We start from the raw sequence: 18,159 nt of genomic DNA, 5'->3' as shown, positions 1-18,159 counted from the left end.
ACATATGATTCAGCCTGCTGGGCTGAAGCCACCAAAGGTTGAAATGCCACCTCCACAACCGTTAGGGGTTGACAGTTGCACAGCCAGCACGGTACTCATCATTTTCATCTTTCCAATAAGAACCATCTGTAAACCCTGAGAAATCAGCTTTACCTAGAGGGGTCTCCTGCAGATCGTCCCACAGAGTCAGGGGTGACCTATCAGTGCCCAGCAGTCACGAGGGGCTTCGTCGACCTCAGAAAAAAAGCAGCATAGCCAGACGAAGGTTCCTACGGCGTGAAGGAGCAGGTAACGGAAGGACTTCACAGAGAGCGAGGCGACTCACTGAAAGATGCTGCGGTGTGGTGAGAATTCAGGTGAGCGCCTACTGCCTGGGATGTGAAGCCGGTTTGAGGGGTCCTCCAACAACTTCCCCTGTGGCCTTCACCAAGAAGGCGGTAGCAGCCATGGCCCTAAGGCAAGGGGGCGTCCGGCTGCTGACTGTGACAGCCTGGGGACTTTGGGGTGAGTCCCTTCTTTTCCATATATGAAAAGGAGAAAAGAGGATGGCTCACTGCCCAGGAGCAGGTGGGTTTGTTAAATTCTCCTTTAAGGTTTTAAAGGCTATGTCTTCCCTTCTCCCTATAAAATTGGATCACGGCTGTCATCTTTAGTAAAACACACGAAGGTTTTCTCATGAGCGAGATGCATTACCGATTTGAAGAAAAGTTTCTCCCAGCCAATTAAGAGAAAAGATGGGACACCCTGCAGTCCTCACTCGGGTGGGAGGACGGGGAGGGCTGGTTAGGCCAAGTGCAAGGCCGAGAGTGTCTGAAGCACTTAGACTTGTAACAAGCCCCTTCTCATGTCCTGGCTCTTTGCGAAAATGTTAGAAACATATTGTCTTTTGCTTTCGTAGTGGGGCTTTCATTTGCCAAGGCTGAAAATGTAAAATTCTTGGCAAGCTTATCTCTGGAGTGGGAGCAACTGATTAGCCCAATTAACCAGATTGGGGCGGGGGCGTGTGGTCTCCCATTCCATCCCGGTCCTTGGAACCGAAAGGGAAGGACCTCGGCTCGGCCGTTAGAGTGAACGTTTACGGGAGAGCAGTGGGCCTCGGAAGGCGGGCCAGAGTCCTGCAAAATGACCCGAAGTCGCTTATAATGGTCATGAACAGAGTCTTCAGACTGCTGCTCTGCGAGCAACTCTGAGTCTTGGTCCAATCAGCAGGCATCGGGATGATGACGTCGTGGTCATCCTCTCTCTCAGAAGATGCTTAGGATCCCTTCAGTTGAGTCATTTCCAGGGTGAGCTCCCCAGCAGCATGGGGCATAAGGCCGTTGAAGGCTTGAGGAGTCACCTTCGGGGGGTATATCTTGCTCACGATAAGACCCTTTCTCTGAGAACTCCCCTCAATAGCCATGTTTGTACAATATGGACAGCTGGTCAACTGTTGTCTGCTCAGGGAGACGCCTCTCCTCCCTGAACCTCCCCAGCTCTCTCTCCCTGCAGCACAAAATCGGGCACCGAACCACGCCCTAGTCTGGGTTCTGCCATTGTGTGGTGATCTCATCTGTCCACGGAGGGCGAGCACCATCGGGGAGCACGTCTGCGTGGTCAGGAGACTCTGGCGCTTAGTAAACGCCCATTACCTCATGGGAAGGCACTTGCCCAAGGGGCTGGATGACAAGGCCGCTGCTCGTGGACCCTCCTGAGAGTGGGGTCAGGGAGGTCCCTTCCGGGGAATTTCCCCGAATCTAAAAAACCTATCAGCCCCTCACTAGAACCAGCGGAAACCTTGGCCTTGGCCTCAACCTCTGCCCTCACCTTCTTACTGTGAATAATAAAAGTAACGGCCGCCTTCACGAATCGAGTGCTCGTCAAGCGCTAGGCGTCACTCTGTTCATTTGGCTGCATCTTCGCAGCAACGCTGCGGAGTAGGGATCGTTCCCATTTTACGGATGTGACGGGAGTCAAGGTTCAGAAAAGGTCCAGAACCTGGCCAAGGTCACACAGCTTGTGAGCAGCGGAGCCAGATACAAAGGTAGGTCCTTCAACTCCAAAGCCCACTGTCCTCACCACCGGCCAGCTGCCCGTCCCGCCCGGCGGCCACTTTCCCCGGACACAGCCTCCAGCTGTCCTCCGTCTGCTGCGACTGCTTCCGTGCCCTCCAGGCTCCCACACCGCATTTTAACGCTCGCCTCCTTTCTTCCTCGTAAATCGACCTCCTTCTCCTGAAATAACCAGCCGCCACCAGGTGTCCCTCCTCGCCTGCGAGTGACACCACTTGGCTCGAGCTGCGAGTTGGAGCCGATGCCCGCGGCCTGGAAACTCGTCCCGGCTTGAATCGGTCGCACGAATTCACGTTCCTGAGCTGAGGATGCCGAGGGGAGAAGGGCGCACAAAGCGCACAATGCGAGGAGGCGACAGAGAGTCGAAGGGAGTCCCAGGCTCAAGTCGATCCGGGAAAGGTTCCTTCGCGACGTCTACGAGCGACGTGGAGAAAACCTGGCTTTCTGCCATCTGTACCGAATGAAGGTTAAAAACGGACCCCGGACTGCATCTCGAAGGCTACTGAACGTCTTTTCCGTTAGAACATGTCTCTTCCGGATTTAAGACGCGGTTTTAGGAGCTGCACCCCACCGAGTGGTGGCCGAGGCTCTGCTCGCGTCAACGCCTCATTCTGCTCCTCGGGTGAATTCGTCCTCTGCCTCACTTCATGGTCTGTGACTGTCATGGGTTTCAGTTGATTGTCGAATATTTTGGTGTTGACAGATTCTACTTTTTTATCTTGAGAAATAGAATTGTTTCTAAGTCACGTACAGCCGTTATTTCTAAGAGGAGGGATATCTGGCCATTCCTAGGCGCTATCCACTCCAGGGATGTCAATATTCCCTCAATGGATCTGCAACTGTCTTCAGATGGAATATTCAAGACAGGAGGCGCCCATTCAACATGAAGACCAGGTGGGGTCTGACTCAGCTGGCAGAGGCGGGTGATTCTAATGTGCAGCTGGGCTGCTGGCTTAGGCAGGGCCCTGGGCAGTGCGACTTTTCTCGAAAGAAAAAATAAAGCTCTGACTTGGAATCATTTGTGTCTTGAGATCAAGATCCAAGACTGAACGTTTTCAGCATTTGTGAAAAGACAAACTGCTGGACGGTCCACCAGCTTGGCCGGGCTGCGTGTCTCACATCCCCAGAAGTCCACCAGGTCATGGATCACAGAGTTTCTGATGCAAGAATAGTTCTCTGCTCTCCAGAAGGTTCTCCCAGGGCAGGAAGTGGAACAGACCCTTGTCTGGCTTCTCCTCAGTTTCCTGACCCTTCGGGGCGCTGGGTTCTCACACACATCTTCTGCCCTTCATCGAAGCTGGGCATTTCCTCAAACTGGAGCCTCAGCTCAGCCCCGCACAGCTGAGAGGATCCAGACATGGAGGAGAGGAGAGATGGGTGCGGGACGGAGGGGGCGGAGATGAAAAGTAAGGTGGCTGAGGGCGAGAGTGGAGTGTCTTCCGAGGACATTTACGGGTCCTTTGGTAAGAGACTGTTAGTGGTTCCTGAAGGTTAAATACAATCCCCACAACTGGCCAGAGCTCCCCCTCCTTAACACGCAATCATCGGTGATACAAACAGCAGAGGCGGAGGGATTTTCGACCGACTTCTCTGCTGTCAGCAGTGGGAACGCCCCCCCATGTGAGAGGGGGAGATCCTGGACGTCAGGGGGGCTAAGGAACATCACGGAGAGGGCGAGGCTCCCCCGTTACTCATAACCGGACCAGACGGCAAGCCCGAGCCTCCTCCAAAGCCATTCTCCGCGCAGCCCCCCAACAAACTGAGCGTCAGGCTCATTGCAGCAGCTTTGCGGAGCAGCGCGTCCCCCAGTCCCCCCCTGCCTGCGACCTCAGCCGCTCAGAGAGCAGGGGCTAGGACACCGGATGTTTTTAAGCCTCCCAGGTAATGCTTCGATGGGCCCACTGGGGAGCTGCTGTCTCCCGCTGGTGGTGACAGGTCACTGCTGCTTCTTACACGTCTTACCTGCAGTTTGGGGATGGGATCACGTCTCAGTCTTCTCTCTAGTCCTCTGTGTTGTCCGCACAGAGCAGCTGTACCGTCCACACTGCTGGGCACAGCATGGATGCCCAGTGCTCACTTCTTACGTGGAATTACGTTTGCTCTGAATGGCTTCGTCATCACTTTTTTAAAACTCCTTTTCCTCTTCATGAAAAGTAGAATTATGTTTCACTCATGTATGTTTTCCCTATAAAAAATTTAATGAGATGCTTTCATCTTTATTTACGAGAATAAGCAGACATGGGGATTCCAAAATGAATATTTTCATGTTTCTTCTTTTCTTACCAAAAAAAAAAAAAAGATACTTCCTGACTCTGTGGAAAGATAACTCACAGCCCTGACGCTCTTTCTGTTTTATAGCTGCTTTTGGGCAACTCGTTCAGGGAAGATAGATGAGCAGTCTTTTCTGGGGATCTATTTCTTTTGCTCATCCTCTACTGAATTTAAATGGAGTCATTCTTTTAAGCTAGAATAAAATTATTTTTTACACCCTGACTCAGAGAGATATTGTTTCTGTTAAAGTTATCTTTCTAAGCAATAAAAAATGGGTTATGACACAATCGTTTTGTGTACTATTTTCCCTGATACCTCGGTGAGTCCAAATGACAAGCACACCAGAATGCTTCCCTTTTCCCACAGGCTGTAGATTGAAAACAAAAAACAAAAAGACTATATGCAGCCAGCCAATATTTTAAAATGGGTCAATGAGAGCTGTTATCCGCAAACCCACATCTCGGGAGCCGTGCTGGACGGCGTCCTCCGGGCTGTGTGGCAGGGGCTCCACCGATGTCACACGGGCACAGCAGGACAGTGCAGATCCAGAAGGGTGGACCCAAAAGATGAATGAAATGATTTCGCAGACACTATATTGTAAAAACCATACACTTCTTGGAATAAAAATCATTTATTGTTGAGCATGAAATACATCCTCTGTGCAAGTAGAAAGATTTTTTTGAAGCATAACAAGAGCAAACAGATTCTAGGAAAGAAATTTTTTTAAAAGGGTTGTTGCATCAGCTTCTCTGTGGTTTCTGAAATGATGTCACAACAAATCCTGATCATTATTTTGCCATGCTCCATCAATAATGTCAATAAGAACTTCCCAGTAAACACAAAGTTCAGATTTTTAAAGTATTCTGCATGTTATCTATCAATTTCAAGAAAATGAGTATGCAGCATACATGTTTTTGAGTGCAAAAATGGGTAAACAAAATGTCCTGTGTCTATTTCATGAACTGTTTAGTGTTAGGTGAGTTTGTGTGTATGTGTGTCATTGTAGGGTAAACCCCAGATGACAAAATCATACTACGTTCTTCAATAGACTTGCACGACACAGTTTATATTAAAGATTTTCTACGACTCATCCTCTCTTGGGGCTCATTTACATCACGCCATACCTTACATCATCATAAACTGGGCTAAAACAAGGCAGGTTCCGAATATCCCAAATGTACAGTCCGCCACGGTAGTTCAGCAAAAGCCACAAAGTGATCGATTTCTTGCAAATTGATCCACGGGGTTCCGGAAGATTTTTGTGTGTGAGAAGCGAAGCCAACGACACCCCTGACTGTACAGAAGGACCCCCCTCTCCCCCCGCCCCGACTTCACTGTGAGCATCTCTGGAGCAGGGCAGTTTGCAGAAAGAGCTCGCTCAGCATTGCTCCAATGAACTGGGTTCTCTCGTGACTCCTCCTCACCCCGTACACATGGCCGCTACCACCAATGACCAGGAGGTAACCGGCTCTGAAGCCCACGTGTCCCCTGTCCTGGGAAAAAGAGTCCAGATTTAGTCACCTGAGCAAAATCTTTTATTGAAAAGACGATCTATCATCTGGTTCCCCCAAATGCAAATACTGTCACTCGGTGGATTCCTTAGGCCTTTGAGGGGAGTTTCTAAAGGTGTAGGAGGTGCCACAAACCTCGCTGGCACAGCGACCTGCCTCTGGTGACAAGGGATCTTTTGTAAGAGAAGTTGTGTGTTTGTAAGGAACCAAGTTCTCTTGCTCACCGTTGGTTCTCCTCCATGGCAGCCACCCGTCACCCCATGAAAGCTGAAGGACCCCACCATACAATGAGCCCCTTTCGGCCACGGTCCCGGCACCCCGGGCCTTGGAGTTGCTTCCGTCCCCAGAGCAGAGCTGGCCCCAGGGTGAGGTTCTACCCAGACAGTCAGTCGCTGCCGTAATGCTGGGGCTCGGGCCCCAGCCCTGCGCACACCCAGGGGCTCACGGTCGCTCTCGGAAGGTCGTCTGTCTAGTTCCGTTTGGCGTCCAGTTGGCCGAGTCGCTTGACGATCATGCTGTTGATTTTCTTAAGGTCGTCGATGTCCTTTCCCTCAGCTGTCAGTCTTCTTGACACGTCGTCCATCTTGTTCCCAGTCTGAACTTCAAAACGGAAAACAGACCGCGTCACACGGGTTCCCAGCGTGTTCCGTGGGACTCTGGGCAGGCGCCCTGCTCCAACAGCCCACGCGGCCCAGAGCCCCGGGAGGGAGGCTGCCGAGGGCTGAGGTCACCACCAAGAGAATTATCTTTGCAGCCTCTTGGTGCCGGTCAGCCTGTACGACTGTTGGCAGCTCCGCACATTTTGGCTGAGAAAGACATCGCTAGGAGCAAGCAAAAAAAAAAAGAAAGAAAGAAAGAAAGAAAAGAAAAACCCTGCCAGCGTGTCTGAGTAACAAAAAAAAAAAAGAAAGAAAGAAAGAAAAGAAAAGCCCTGCCAGCGTGTCTGAGTAACCCAGAGACGTCACTGTCATGCTGGCTCATGCTGATGAGCCAACAGTGATGTTGGGGGCTCCAGCCTATATGGCACAGCTCCGCTGGCTCTGAATTACCAGCCCATACTGTATGTGTGTTAATTCTCCTCAGACCACCCTGACAGCAGACAGACAAATTCTGCAAAATAAGCAGATCCCTGCCGTAGAGTAACTGGGGGAATGGAGCACTCTGAGGTCTGCTTATCTGAGTTAAATTTTCCAAGAAATTAAACGTAGAATCAGGACTTAGTATGTGGACTTCTAATCATTTCCATTTCAGGCAAGTTTTTTCCAAGGTATGTTTCAGAAATGAACGATATTAGTAACACGCCATTGGGCTTAGCCAATAAACTAACGCGGGGAGGCAAATTCGATGACAGAGCGTCACCTTCCGAACTGGGAACAGATTGCTGCCCAGAAGCTGCCTCTCCGCCACATCGGAAACATGACGTTGAATGAATTATGATCCAAGACACGAAGGAAGGGTTTCAACTGAGCTCTGCCGCATCGCACGGCAGAGACGCCACCTGCTTCTGGAAAGCGTGAAGCTGAAGCAAATCCAAAGCACGTGACGCTTTTCCCCTCTTGGGAGCTGCCTGCATTAATAAGACACAGAGGAAAACAGCAGCCATGTTGGCCTCGGTCCGTTCCACAGTACACGGGCTCCAAGTTAAATGCCAAAAGAAAGGGTCCCGTATGCAAACAAGTTCGAGAAGATTGACATGCTGACCCACCTCTTGCAAATTCACAGGAGGAAACAGCCTGAGCATTATCGAACCCAGCAATTCCCAAATGAATTTCAGCACTAGAACCTTTTCTCCCTTAAGGCAACATTTAATAGCATCCCATGAACCACGTGTCCCTGGAATACACGGCTTGGCCACTTGACGCTGCCACCAGGCCACACAGGCATCCATAGCAATGTATGCTTGCTGTCCGTTATTCCTCTTTAGGACAGAGACTGTGACAAAAACAAGCCCCAATGGTTTAATAAGAATGTACTCAATATAAAATAGTCTTGTTTTCCTTGAGTAAAAATGCCAGTTATAAAGAAGACAGGTTCTTACAGTGAAAGCCAAAGGTCTTCCTTGTTAAAGACGGGCTTGGATCAAGTTCATTTACAGATGATGCCTGTGCCAACTCCCGCCTTAGAAGGGGGCAAGGTTCACCTGAAGGCCGCAGGAAGCCTTTATTATTACTACCACGCAGGCGGTGGAGAATGTCTGGAGCCAGACAGGCCCGGGGTTGAATGCCAGCTCTACCTCTGACTAGCTGGGTAAACCTGGAGAGATGAACTGTCTGGGCCATAGTCCTTTATCAGTAAAACCGAAATATCAGACACTACCTTGAGGGGTAGGATAAGGATTTAAGATCATAAATTCATGTGTCTGCCACAGAGTAATTGTTTAATAGAAAGACCCCTCTTTCTTATTCAGGTTTTGTTTCTGGCTTCTGAATATGACTTTATCCTCAATAGAAAACACTAGAAGCAAATATAAAATAAGCCCTTTTCCTACAGGAGGAGGAGAATAACAATACTGAAATGCGTGGTCCTTGACGTCAGGCAGGCGTGTCTTCAGGCCCTGGTTTGGCTCTTACCAGCTGCGTGGCCTTGGGCGTGTTAGCTAACCCGTCTAAGCCTCAGATTCAGCAGCGGTAAAAACAGAATAACAACGGATCCCGTGCTACAGAGTTCTTGCGAAGCTGTGAGCAAATAGACATCGAGTGCCTAGCGCAGTGCCTGGGACACAGTGAACACCCAACGTACGGCATCTTTTCACGACCATTGCCGTTCGCCTTACTGCCCATCACCCCACCGGAGGAAGCAGCTCCGCTGGGCTGCTCCCACGCAGGAGGCGCACCTAAGGTTCCTGACGGTTTAGTCATTACCCCACGCGGCAGGATGATATTTGGAGCCTCAGTTTATGTTGGTATAACATTTCAGAAAAGTAACCCATGTGAAGGAGTCGGTCACTGAATGTTATAGACCCGAATTAACGAGGAAATCTATGCATCAGATGAAGAAAACCTAGAATTAGCTAGAATAAGCTGCCTACCACTTGACAGTCAGGGACCCCATGTGAGAAATTCGAGTGTTGTAGAAATATTTAACGTACGTGTTTCTGAATTTGTGGCTCTGTGGGCTTATGCGGTGGGCACGAGGTGGCCCTGTCCCTAGCAACATGGGGGGCACTCCATGCCTTCATTCGCCCCGTCTGTCAGCGTAAGCACCGACTGCCAGCAAGCACTGCCTTCTTACAGGAGATACAGAGCAAGGGCACACGAGCGTGGAGAACATGCCGGGGACCGACTCACCTATGAGGAACATCACGAAGGAAACCAGCACCAGACCGACAATCAGCACGACGATCAGCCCCAGGAAAAACAGACTGTGGCTTCGACTTCCTGAGTTAGTGCCAACATCTGGGGTTTTCTCCTCCAGCGCTAATATCAAACAAACAAATAACAATGACGACAGAGGCTCCCCAGCCTGCAACTGGGCAGCGGAACCGAACCGTCTCCCACTCTTGGGGACGTAAGGGCTCTGCCCGGCCTCCCTGTCATCTCTTCAGGAAGGCACACTCATGTTTAAGGTCCTGGCTGCCCTCCGCGAATTTCTTACCGCCTTCTACCTTGGTACCAAAGAACAAGCAGGGGCAAGCTATCTCCTTACCGCTGTTTGGAAAGCTCTGTGAAGATCTGTTAACACTGAACTAGCAGAACGGATTGTTCTTTGGGGATGTGAAGGGATAAAAAAGTTAAGGGGTCAGAGGGATGGAGACCCTATTGCCCTTTTCCCAAAGTGACCCAGGAGTAAAATCAGTCGGCTGTGGGACGCCTGTTTTGGGTGGGAGGCTGAACACGCCAGGATATGCACCAGGAAGCTCATGTCACTATAGGAAAAATCAGTTAAGCCCACACCCATGTAAACAAAAAATGGCCTCGATGTATTCTGGTTTCTTAAAGCTGTTTTCAGGATGGACATGCTTATAAGACAGCTGCTTCACCTAAGCCGTGGATTGTCTGCGTTTGGTCATCATTTGGTAAGGCCTGCCCAGTGATGCCCAAATTAAATCGAATAAGAAATATGGAAACGTGGGGCGACGGAGAACCTTGAATTACGTTTGTCCTCTCTCCTACCTTCCTGCTTCGGTCTCGCACCTGTGCTATGTGATTACAGGTCGGTGGTGGCCTCCGTCCCATACTATCTCACCCCCCCGCCAGCCTTTGCTTCCTGATCAAAGCAGTAGCATAAGCTGGCACCCAAATGCCTACTTTAATTGAGAGTGACTGCTGGAAAAGCAGGTGAAAATCTGGATACATGCGAACAAGAGAAAAGCGAGATTTAGAAGGAGAATAATAGATATAAAATTGGGACGATACGATTTCGAGAGCGTGTGAAACAAATGCCAAGTCAGCACCTAACACCGGTGTTTGCGCGGCCGCGCTTGAGCCAGAAAAGATGGGACTTAGATCTCGTTCTGAGACAGAACGCGAACGCATTTGCAGCCCTCAGGGGCCGAGATGCGCATTTAGTATTAGCGGAATTTTTGTTCTGCTCTCCCCGCCCCGCTTCTTTCTAGCCTTTTAATTCGGGCAACTTTTCACTCGTAAGTAGAAAATGAAGATGACGTTTTTGCCCAACAAAACTTTAATGACTTTTAAAAAAACTAGGCACATGTGTGGAACATTTTCTCAGCAACTCACTGTGAAGTGAGACCTCCCTAGGACAGCGGGCGCCACGAGTGACCTGGCCGTGGTTACTGGAAGGCATGACAACAGCCCAGCGGGATGTGCAAGCCTCCGGGAGACCAGCTCTGTGGTCCCCACCCCTTTCCAGGGAGAGCAAGCCCGTGGGGACTTCTCAGAACTTTTGAAGACAGGGCTTCAAAGTTTGCTTAGGAGCCAAGAAAGCCCATAGCCTGAGGGCTATTCAGAGAACAAAAGCAAATCCTGGCAAATAATCAATAGCATTTCTGGTGTCAAGCTGATAGCAAGGTCCACCAGCTCCCCACACACCCTCACATCCGTGTCCGTCTGGAGCAGCATCTGCCTGGACGCTGGGAGGGCCGCTGAGCTGGGAGGACACACTTACGGAACAGATGCTGGGACCCGGCTGGAAAGAGGTTCAATTTGTTCAAGTCGTTTATGGAATCCACGACGTAAAGCTTTCTGTCTTCGTGAATGCCGTCGGAGCCAGCGTCCTGGGGAGAGTGATTCATTGTCCCTGGAACACGACAGCGGTGTTGCATGCGGGGCAGGCCGGGGGACTTCGCGAGAACCACAGTTGGCGGGAAGCTGGACGAGCCCACACATAGCCCCCCACACTCGCTGTTTCCAACCGGAGTCTTGGACAGGCTCTGCTTGTCCAGGAGAAAACAGTTCCTTTTGGGGACAACGCTGTACCTATTCTTTCTGCTTTGCTGGCCAGGAGCCCTGGAGTCCAGCACGCGGCCCAGTTTTAAGGACCGTGCAGTGCCTTCCAGCTTGCCTCTCTGCATGTGCTTGTTCCTTACCTCGATTTCTTAACCCCGCTTCCATTTTCCCTGGGCCTCCTTTTCATTTTGTGAGTGGTCTTTAAATATTTCTCTTTTATTACACAATTCATTTGCTGGTGAGATGTCTCACATCCTTTGTGCAAGAAGACCGTGTAACTACACAGAAAGATAAAATGGAGCTAGCCTATTACCGTGGACCACTACAGTCTGCACGAGGCTTTAACACAAAGCTGTCATTTTTATAGTCTCCTTCAACATGGTATAGGAGTCTCTACCTTAAAATGCATCCTTAGCCACTAGATGCTGCCCGTGCATCCTCGAGACAAAATCTGAACAAACTGAGATGACAAAGAAGCAGCCCGCAGCCTCTGGCGGCTAGACTCCAGGACCTCTGAGGTGTCAGTCCCCTGAGTGTCCTTAGATTGAGGTCGCTTACAATAGATCATTTTAAAATTAAGGTTCGCATTTAATGCAATATTCTCTAATGACAGCACAACTTCAAGCAACACTGAAAAGCCCGGATAGATGAAAATTTCTATTTTAAGATCTCGTGGCCTTTTAATCACATGAAAAGGGGCCTCTAGCAAGACAAATCCCAATCACTATCAGAGCTCTCCCTTTTTATCAAATGAGTCTAACGAGCGAGCGATCCAGGACTTTTCGGGTCTGGGAAGAATTTTAGGCATGCTCTAGTCCAGCCGCAATCTTTTCTACAAACGAGAGGGTTGACGCTCAGAAGGTTTAGTGCCAAGAGGACACAGTCAGCTGGTTGCAGAGCAGGAAGTGGGCCTGGAGCTCTGGAAGCCACTGTGTCTTCCCTCATGCTACCTGACTTCTCCACAGCCATCCCAAATCCTCCTTCTGACTCAGCTCAAACCCCACCTCCCCTAAGAATCAACCCGTCTTCCCCTGACACCCTCGCTGGAGCTCATACATTCTTCTATCGGGAATATTTTATAGCGTTGATTTGCTTACCTCTTTCATCTCCCCAGTGGACTGCAAACTGCTAAGGGCTGGCATCAATCCTATTCTTCAAATGCCCCGTGCCAAGTGTAGAAGCCAGTGACTTGTGTTAAGTTGGAACACCTAAGATATTTTATTGAGGACTTAAATCTCACTATTTTCAAAAGAATTTGAGGCAGTTAATAATAAGTACACTAATAGAAATAAAACTGAGGGTGAAAATTCTCATGTGATATTTATCTGGATTCTAATAAAGCCAATAAACTTTGTGCCTGCCTGTAAGTGGTGACACGTGTTTACTTCCTATTAACATTTAAACATTTTCCTTTAATATCCAACTACAGAATGAAGAGAAACAGAGTTAGGAGAAACCAACGTCAGGGAAAAAAAAAAAAAAAAAAAGAAGTGAACACCTAGAGAAGATCTGAAAGCATCAGCCCTTTACTAAACAGCTTAAACTGTGCGAAAAAACTTCAAAACCCAGCAGCTTCCTGGTAATACCTACGACCGACTACTACTTGTAAAAAAATATGCTCCCCAAACCCTTGCTAAAAAAAAAAAAAGAAAAAAAAAAAACAGTTCGAATAGTCATGTTGCTAAAAAAAAAAAAAAGAAAAAAAAAAAGACAGTTCGAATAGTCATGGACTGATTTTTTTTCAAAGTTAAAAATAAAAATGGTGTTTCAGTTTTCCTGCGATTTTAATAAAGAACACGAATTCCCTGAGCGTTTTAGATAAGTGAAGCACTTTAGATATTGATGTCACTGAATTCCAAACATAAACATGCTTCATGGAGCATTCCAAAAGAATGGAGCGACCAAAAAAAAAAGCAGCATATAGAATAAAGGGGCCTTGGAGGTCAATCAGATCTTATCCTCTTACACATAAAAGCCAAAGTGTTGACTGATGGCATGGTCACAGTTTTCTAAACGACTTTTCCAGAAATGTTTTCTATTTTATCATCTTTCTACTTTATTATCCCAAATACTAACATTTAACGAGGAATGAAATTGGTATGTGTCACATCATAGGATCGCTATTCCAAACACAGCTTGTTTGGGGCTTGGTGACTAAGGCAGGGTTCATTTCTGGACCTCTGACTCAATATCCTGACCCTTAGCTTCCCCCTTAGGAATGTAATTACCAGTGAGTAAATCTCACTCTGAGGCTTCATAGGCTTCATAGACATTTACGTGGTAGAGGGCTAGCTAGAAAATCATAACCACAAAAACTGCCTTAAGGGCAGGGCAGCTAATAAATTCTCCAAATTATTGGCCTTGCAACTGACTCAAAAGGTGACTCAATGTAATACCAAATCCCAAAGCACTAAAACAACTTAGATTGAGCTCTGAAGAAAATGTCACAATGTTGATAGGTGCTATTTCAATGTATTTTTAAATTAACTGCAACATGCAAACAGAAAATAATATTTAAAAAAAATTTTAAATTAACTGCATCATGCAAGCAGAGAAAACTGAGTTGGGTGTGTGTGGTTCACTGCTGTCAGATCCTGCAAATGACTCTAGAAGTAAGTGGATACAAGATCACATGGCCCCCACACCAGGGCCTACAGCTGTCTGACACCTCGTTGTTGCTATGTTTGGCATCTCCATGTGAGGGCATCTGGGAACAACCCGCAGGGCTAGAGGAGTCAGAGCCTTACTAAATTCTGCATCGAGCTGACTCGACCCACCTCCCCGACTCTGGTGTGCTAATTTGTTCGTTAAATAGATTAACCAAAGCAAGCATCCTTTTAACGGGACCCTTTCCAAGGCCTCGAGCTGAAACGTGTAAGTCATTTCATCTTCCTCTGGTTTAGATCAATGCTAGCAGCTGATTCTTTTTGTCATTTAGGAATTGACTACTTGCAGACAAATATATTGACAAATAAAGATAGTTGCCAAGGAAAAACTGCTTTGTTCTTTATTCCTCCCCACAGGTCCTTGGTATCAGACCGCAGAAATAACTCACACTAGTACGGCTTGCTGCAATATCAGAATTGTTATAATAGGGCTTAATTCCAGGCTAACAGGAAACTTTATTGAGTCGTGGTCATTTGTTCGTTAGTTCTGTTTCAGAGTCACTGCCTCTTCACATTCAGAAAGTAATTTTAAAAATCAAGTCTAAGTGATTTCTAGCAAAAGTTAAAAGCACAGAGCCCATGCAACAAAAAAACAAACGAGCCTCGAGAATCATAATTCAGTCTCATAAAGTAATAGCATGCAAATGACTTACGAAAACGTGACCTTCGACTGCTAGGTGACTATTAATTACTCAGAAGCAACTATCATAAATCTTTCTGCGAATTCTGTCGTTCGTCGTCTCCCTTCAGTGCACGGGTGTCCCTGCAAGGCCCACAAGCCTCAGCGCGAAACTGCTGGTCTAAATTTAGTGTTCATTTAGCCAAGCTGCGTGAGATCCCAAATGCTTTTCTCGTCCTGTCTGAGGTTTTCAGTAAATACATTACTGAAACTACGCTTTAATGGAATGCTCCTTGTGTGGACGCCCAGGAGCGCTGGGGCTGCTGCTCTGAGCTCTGACCGCCCGTTCGCTCAGGACTCTAGACCAACCGGGTCGGGGGTGGGCGGGAGTAAGGAGGGACAGACCAGGTCATGACTTTGTAACTGGGGTGATGGCCGGTCAGAGGACCGCTGGGGCTTCCAGGAGCTACGGGAAAGGACGGTGAGGAGGAGACTGCGTGGCTACGGCCCCGCCACGGGCTGGAAGCGCTGTGACCCCTCCGCTTCCCTTCCTGCCCAAGGCTTTGTCCTGCGAGTTCTGGGCACTCTCCTTTCTCAGAAATGTCGTCAGCCCTTCCCTTCTGCGGTGGCCTCACACGCACGCAAGGCAGATTGTGCCCTCTGCTGTGCACAGCAGCAGCTACAGTGGGATGGGCGATCCCACGAGCCGTCCCCACACAGACCAGCACAAACTAAGCCAGCAAGAGACCACGGGTCGGGTGGGGAGGTAAACTGATATGTGGCCCTTGATAATCCCTCCCACTGCCGTGACTAGACGGACCTTTGTCGTCCCTGAAACATAACTGCATGTCAATTCTCTGCTCCACAAATTTCCTTTACGCTGATATTCAATTCGGCCTCACTCTACTTTGGGGGAAATTAAGTGTCGTCAGGCTGCAGCTACATCGGAGGACTGGTCCCATGAAGACCACAGAACCAGTAAGCGTTTTCTCAAAAGCATGTTCTTTATACATTAAAATGCAATGTCAAATTTCTTGGGAAAGAAAATGTTTTTGTTAGTTGTTATTTTAATCACGCAGTTGTAAAAATAATCTCCAAACTACCCGATGCCTTAAACTATCTATCCTTTAAAGAAACGACTGCCTCATTGTGGGCATTCACCGTTTTGCTCTCGCCTGTAACCTGACGATCCCGTACACTACTAACTCCTCCTTAGGGATGACAGTGGAGACTAAGCAGCTTCTCATACCAAAGGCTGAATCCAACCGTGCTTTAGGCCAGTGAGGGGGTGAGATTGGTCATGGCTTCTGACCAGTTAGAATTCTGCAGAACCACTTAGGAGCAAAGAGCAGAGCAAGATAACACACCTCGCTTTACCTGAAAGGCCGTATGAAGTGCTTCTGGTCGCAAGAAGAAAATATTCTCACATGAACTGTTTAATCTGGGGACTTGATTTCAAGTATTTCTTGCTTTTTCTTTCAAGTATTGTATCTCACTTTATCTAGAGTCAACTCCCAGGAAATTCTGTAAATGGCATCAGAGACTTGAGTCACAGATGCTGCTGATTGCTCCAAAATTAATGCTTGAGCCTCAAAATTAAGAGCGTATTACTTACGCAGGGACTATTTTAAATCCCTTTAAAACAGCAAGATTCAAGGAAAGAACTGGTCTACCATACACCGTTTTACTACTTTCAAGAACATGCAAGTGTTTATACACGGACTCCCCAGTGACCTCGTCCAGCGAGCTCCCCTCTGGTCCTTAACATGCACATTCACGTCCCCTCACGCTCAGACCCCAGCAGAAAGGCAGAAGAGGAATAATAATGGCGAAACTAAGAGAATGAAAATAGGAGTAAAAGATACCGAACAAGATTTCAACCAGTGTGTTGCATACGGAGAGGAGACGGTGGTTGGCAGCCACCTGCCTTAGCGGATTCAGTGGGTGATGAGTGAGGTTGGCCGCCTCGTGGAATTCAGGAGGGCTCAGGATGGAGGCAGCAGTGAAGTACGGAGCTACACACGGGCAGGCAACTGCAGGTTGGCCAAAAATAAAAATCCAGTAGGAAGGGTGAAAAAACCATGTTACAGAAATCTCCCCAAAAGAGCAAGAATAAGGCCGGAGGCTCAACCCAGCCGCTCTAGAACCTTACGGAGTTTCCAGAAAAAGGGTGTGTGGGTGGGGCAAGGGGCAAGAACTGAAAAGTATTTTCCGGTTTGCCACAGCCCACCAAAGCATACTATCACGTAACTTCAGAATGACTAAGAACAAAAGAAAACAAGGAAACAAATCAGAAACAAAATCGCATCAGATTATCAACATTTGAACTAGAAGCCAGGAGCAAAGCATTCAGAATTCCAGATTTTCCACCTGGAAATTTCTATCCCAAGGCAACAGCCTTAAAGTCTCGTAATAGCTGACCCTCCACGCAGCCCCAGCCTCGTTCCTGAAAGAAGTGTTCCACGCCAAGGAACCTGAAGACGTGGGGTCCAGGACACGTGGAATGCAACTCACGGGAGGAAAAGCAGTCGGGGGACGGTGGTCTCAGGAAACAGCCATGCACCACCAATGAGAGAGAAATCGGTTTGTGCGGGAACTGGTATCCTGGCGGGCTCTGACCACGTGGAAAATGGATTCGGTAAGTTTTAGAGCTACTTGGGACTGGGAAGAATCGGCGTATATAAAACGAAGTTAACCCCTGTGCAGAACGCTGTCTGGGAAGGAACTCTAAGCACAGCGAACCATCCGGTTCAGGGACGAACACAGAAACGTGGTCACTGCGACGCAAGCAATGCTGCTGACCGGAAGGAAAAAGGCAAACGTCTTTACCTACTGGAAAGTGTCAGAGGTCTAAAAATGATACACTAAGAAACAGCTGTAGCGCGTATAACCTCGCAATCTAACATCAAGGTGCTAGGGAATCACTGAGGGCTGACTTTCCTCCGGGGCTGGGCCGGGACAGAGCAGGGAGCACTTTTCAGCCTGCAACTATTAACCCACGTATACATCATCACTTTAATCACAGCTCGTTTTAATATGCATGTGTGGAAATTAAAAACTTAGGAAAACACTGCTTGCAAATCTTTCCCAGGGTTCTGACCTACTGGGAATGGAGAGGTGACAACACACAAACCACAGCTCTAGATGCCACGGCTGTTTTCCACAACACTCTCACCCCCAGCAGTGACAGCGACACGTCTCTAGTGCACACTGTCCCACCCCTCACGCGCCTCGTCACTGCTTCCTGCACCGATACCAGCGAAGCACGTGAATTCGAAACTGCAGATGTTGCCTGTGCGATGTAATTTTAACATAAACGTTAATAATGAAGTCCTAACGCACTGTCACAATGCTTACAACTTTTCTGTAAGCGAAAAACCATCTCATCAGGTCAGTCAAGCAGCAATGGTCTTAGAAGTCAGTAACCAGAATCCCAATGATATATTGCTATATTTTTTTCATCTATTTTCCTATTTCCAAACATACAGAGTAAAGTATGTCTCCCCACCTCTGTACCCAGCTTGGTCATTCTGAACCCTGTACCTGAAACCTATAAATGATGTTTCTTCTGTTAGAAAAGGAGCACTTTTAGTGTGAAAAGATCTTTATTTCAAAATAAAGAGCAGAGGTCTTATACAATGGATAAAATTAGTGTAACTGCCGTGTAACTGCCCCCCCCCCCCAAGTCAAGGT

At 48.1% G+C, this 18,159-nt stretch overlaps 1 protein-coding gene across 3 annotated transcripts; it reads right to left on the bottom strand.

The window, feature by feature from the left end:
• Positions 1 to 4,934: 4,934 nt before the first annotated feature.
• LSMEM1 (leucine rich single-pass membrane protein 1) lies at positions 4,935 to 17,902 on the bottom strand. Of its 3 annotated transcripts, XM_015589522.2 has the most exons (7): positions 14,501 to 17,902; positions 12,279 to 12,389; positions 11,322 to 11,459; positions 10,901 to 11,032; positions 9,121 to 9,249; positions 7,193 to 7,400; positions 6,301 to 6,433 (listed from the first exon to the last, which is right to left on the bottom strand). In XM_015589522.2, exons 3-7 carry the CDS (start codon positions 11,344 to 11,346, stop codon positions 6,385 to 6,387), a joined length of 543 nt encoding a protein of 180 aa, XP_015445008.1. In that variant the 5' UTR covers positions 11,347 to 11,459; positions 12,279 to 12,389; positions 14,501 to 17,902; the 3' UTR covers positions 6,301 to 6,384. The 3 variants fall into 3 exon arrangements, with proteins under 3 accessions (XP_015445012.1, XP_015445008.1, XP_024902620.1); XM_015589526.2 differs by lacking the exon at positions 7,193 to 7,400 and having other exon boundaries at positions 4,935 to 6,433; positions 14,501 to 15,052; XM_025046852.1 differs by lacking the exons at positions 7,193 to 7,400; positions 11,322 to 11,459 and adding an exon at positions 7,539 to 7,765 and having other exon boundaries at positions 6,350 to 6,433; positions 10,901 to 11,009.
• Between the last annotated feature and the right edge of the window lie 257 nt (positions 17,903 to 18,159).

The sequence above is a fragment of the Pteropus alecto genome, unplaced genomic scaffold, assembly GCF_000325575.1.
Source record: "Pteropus alecto unplaced genomic scaffold, ASM32557v1 scaffold21, whole genome shotgun sequence".
NCBI lineage: Eukaryota > Metazoa > Chordata > Mammalia > Chiroptera > Pteropodidae > Pteropus > Pteropus alecto.
This window is presented reverse-complemented; position numbering and strand designations above follow the sequence as displayed.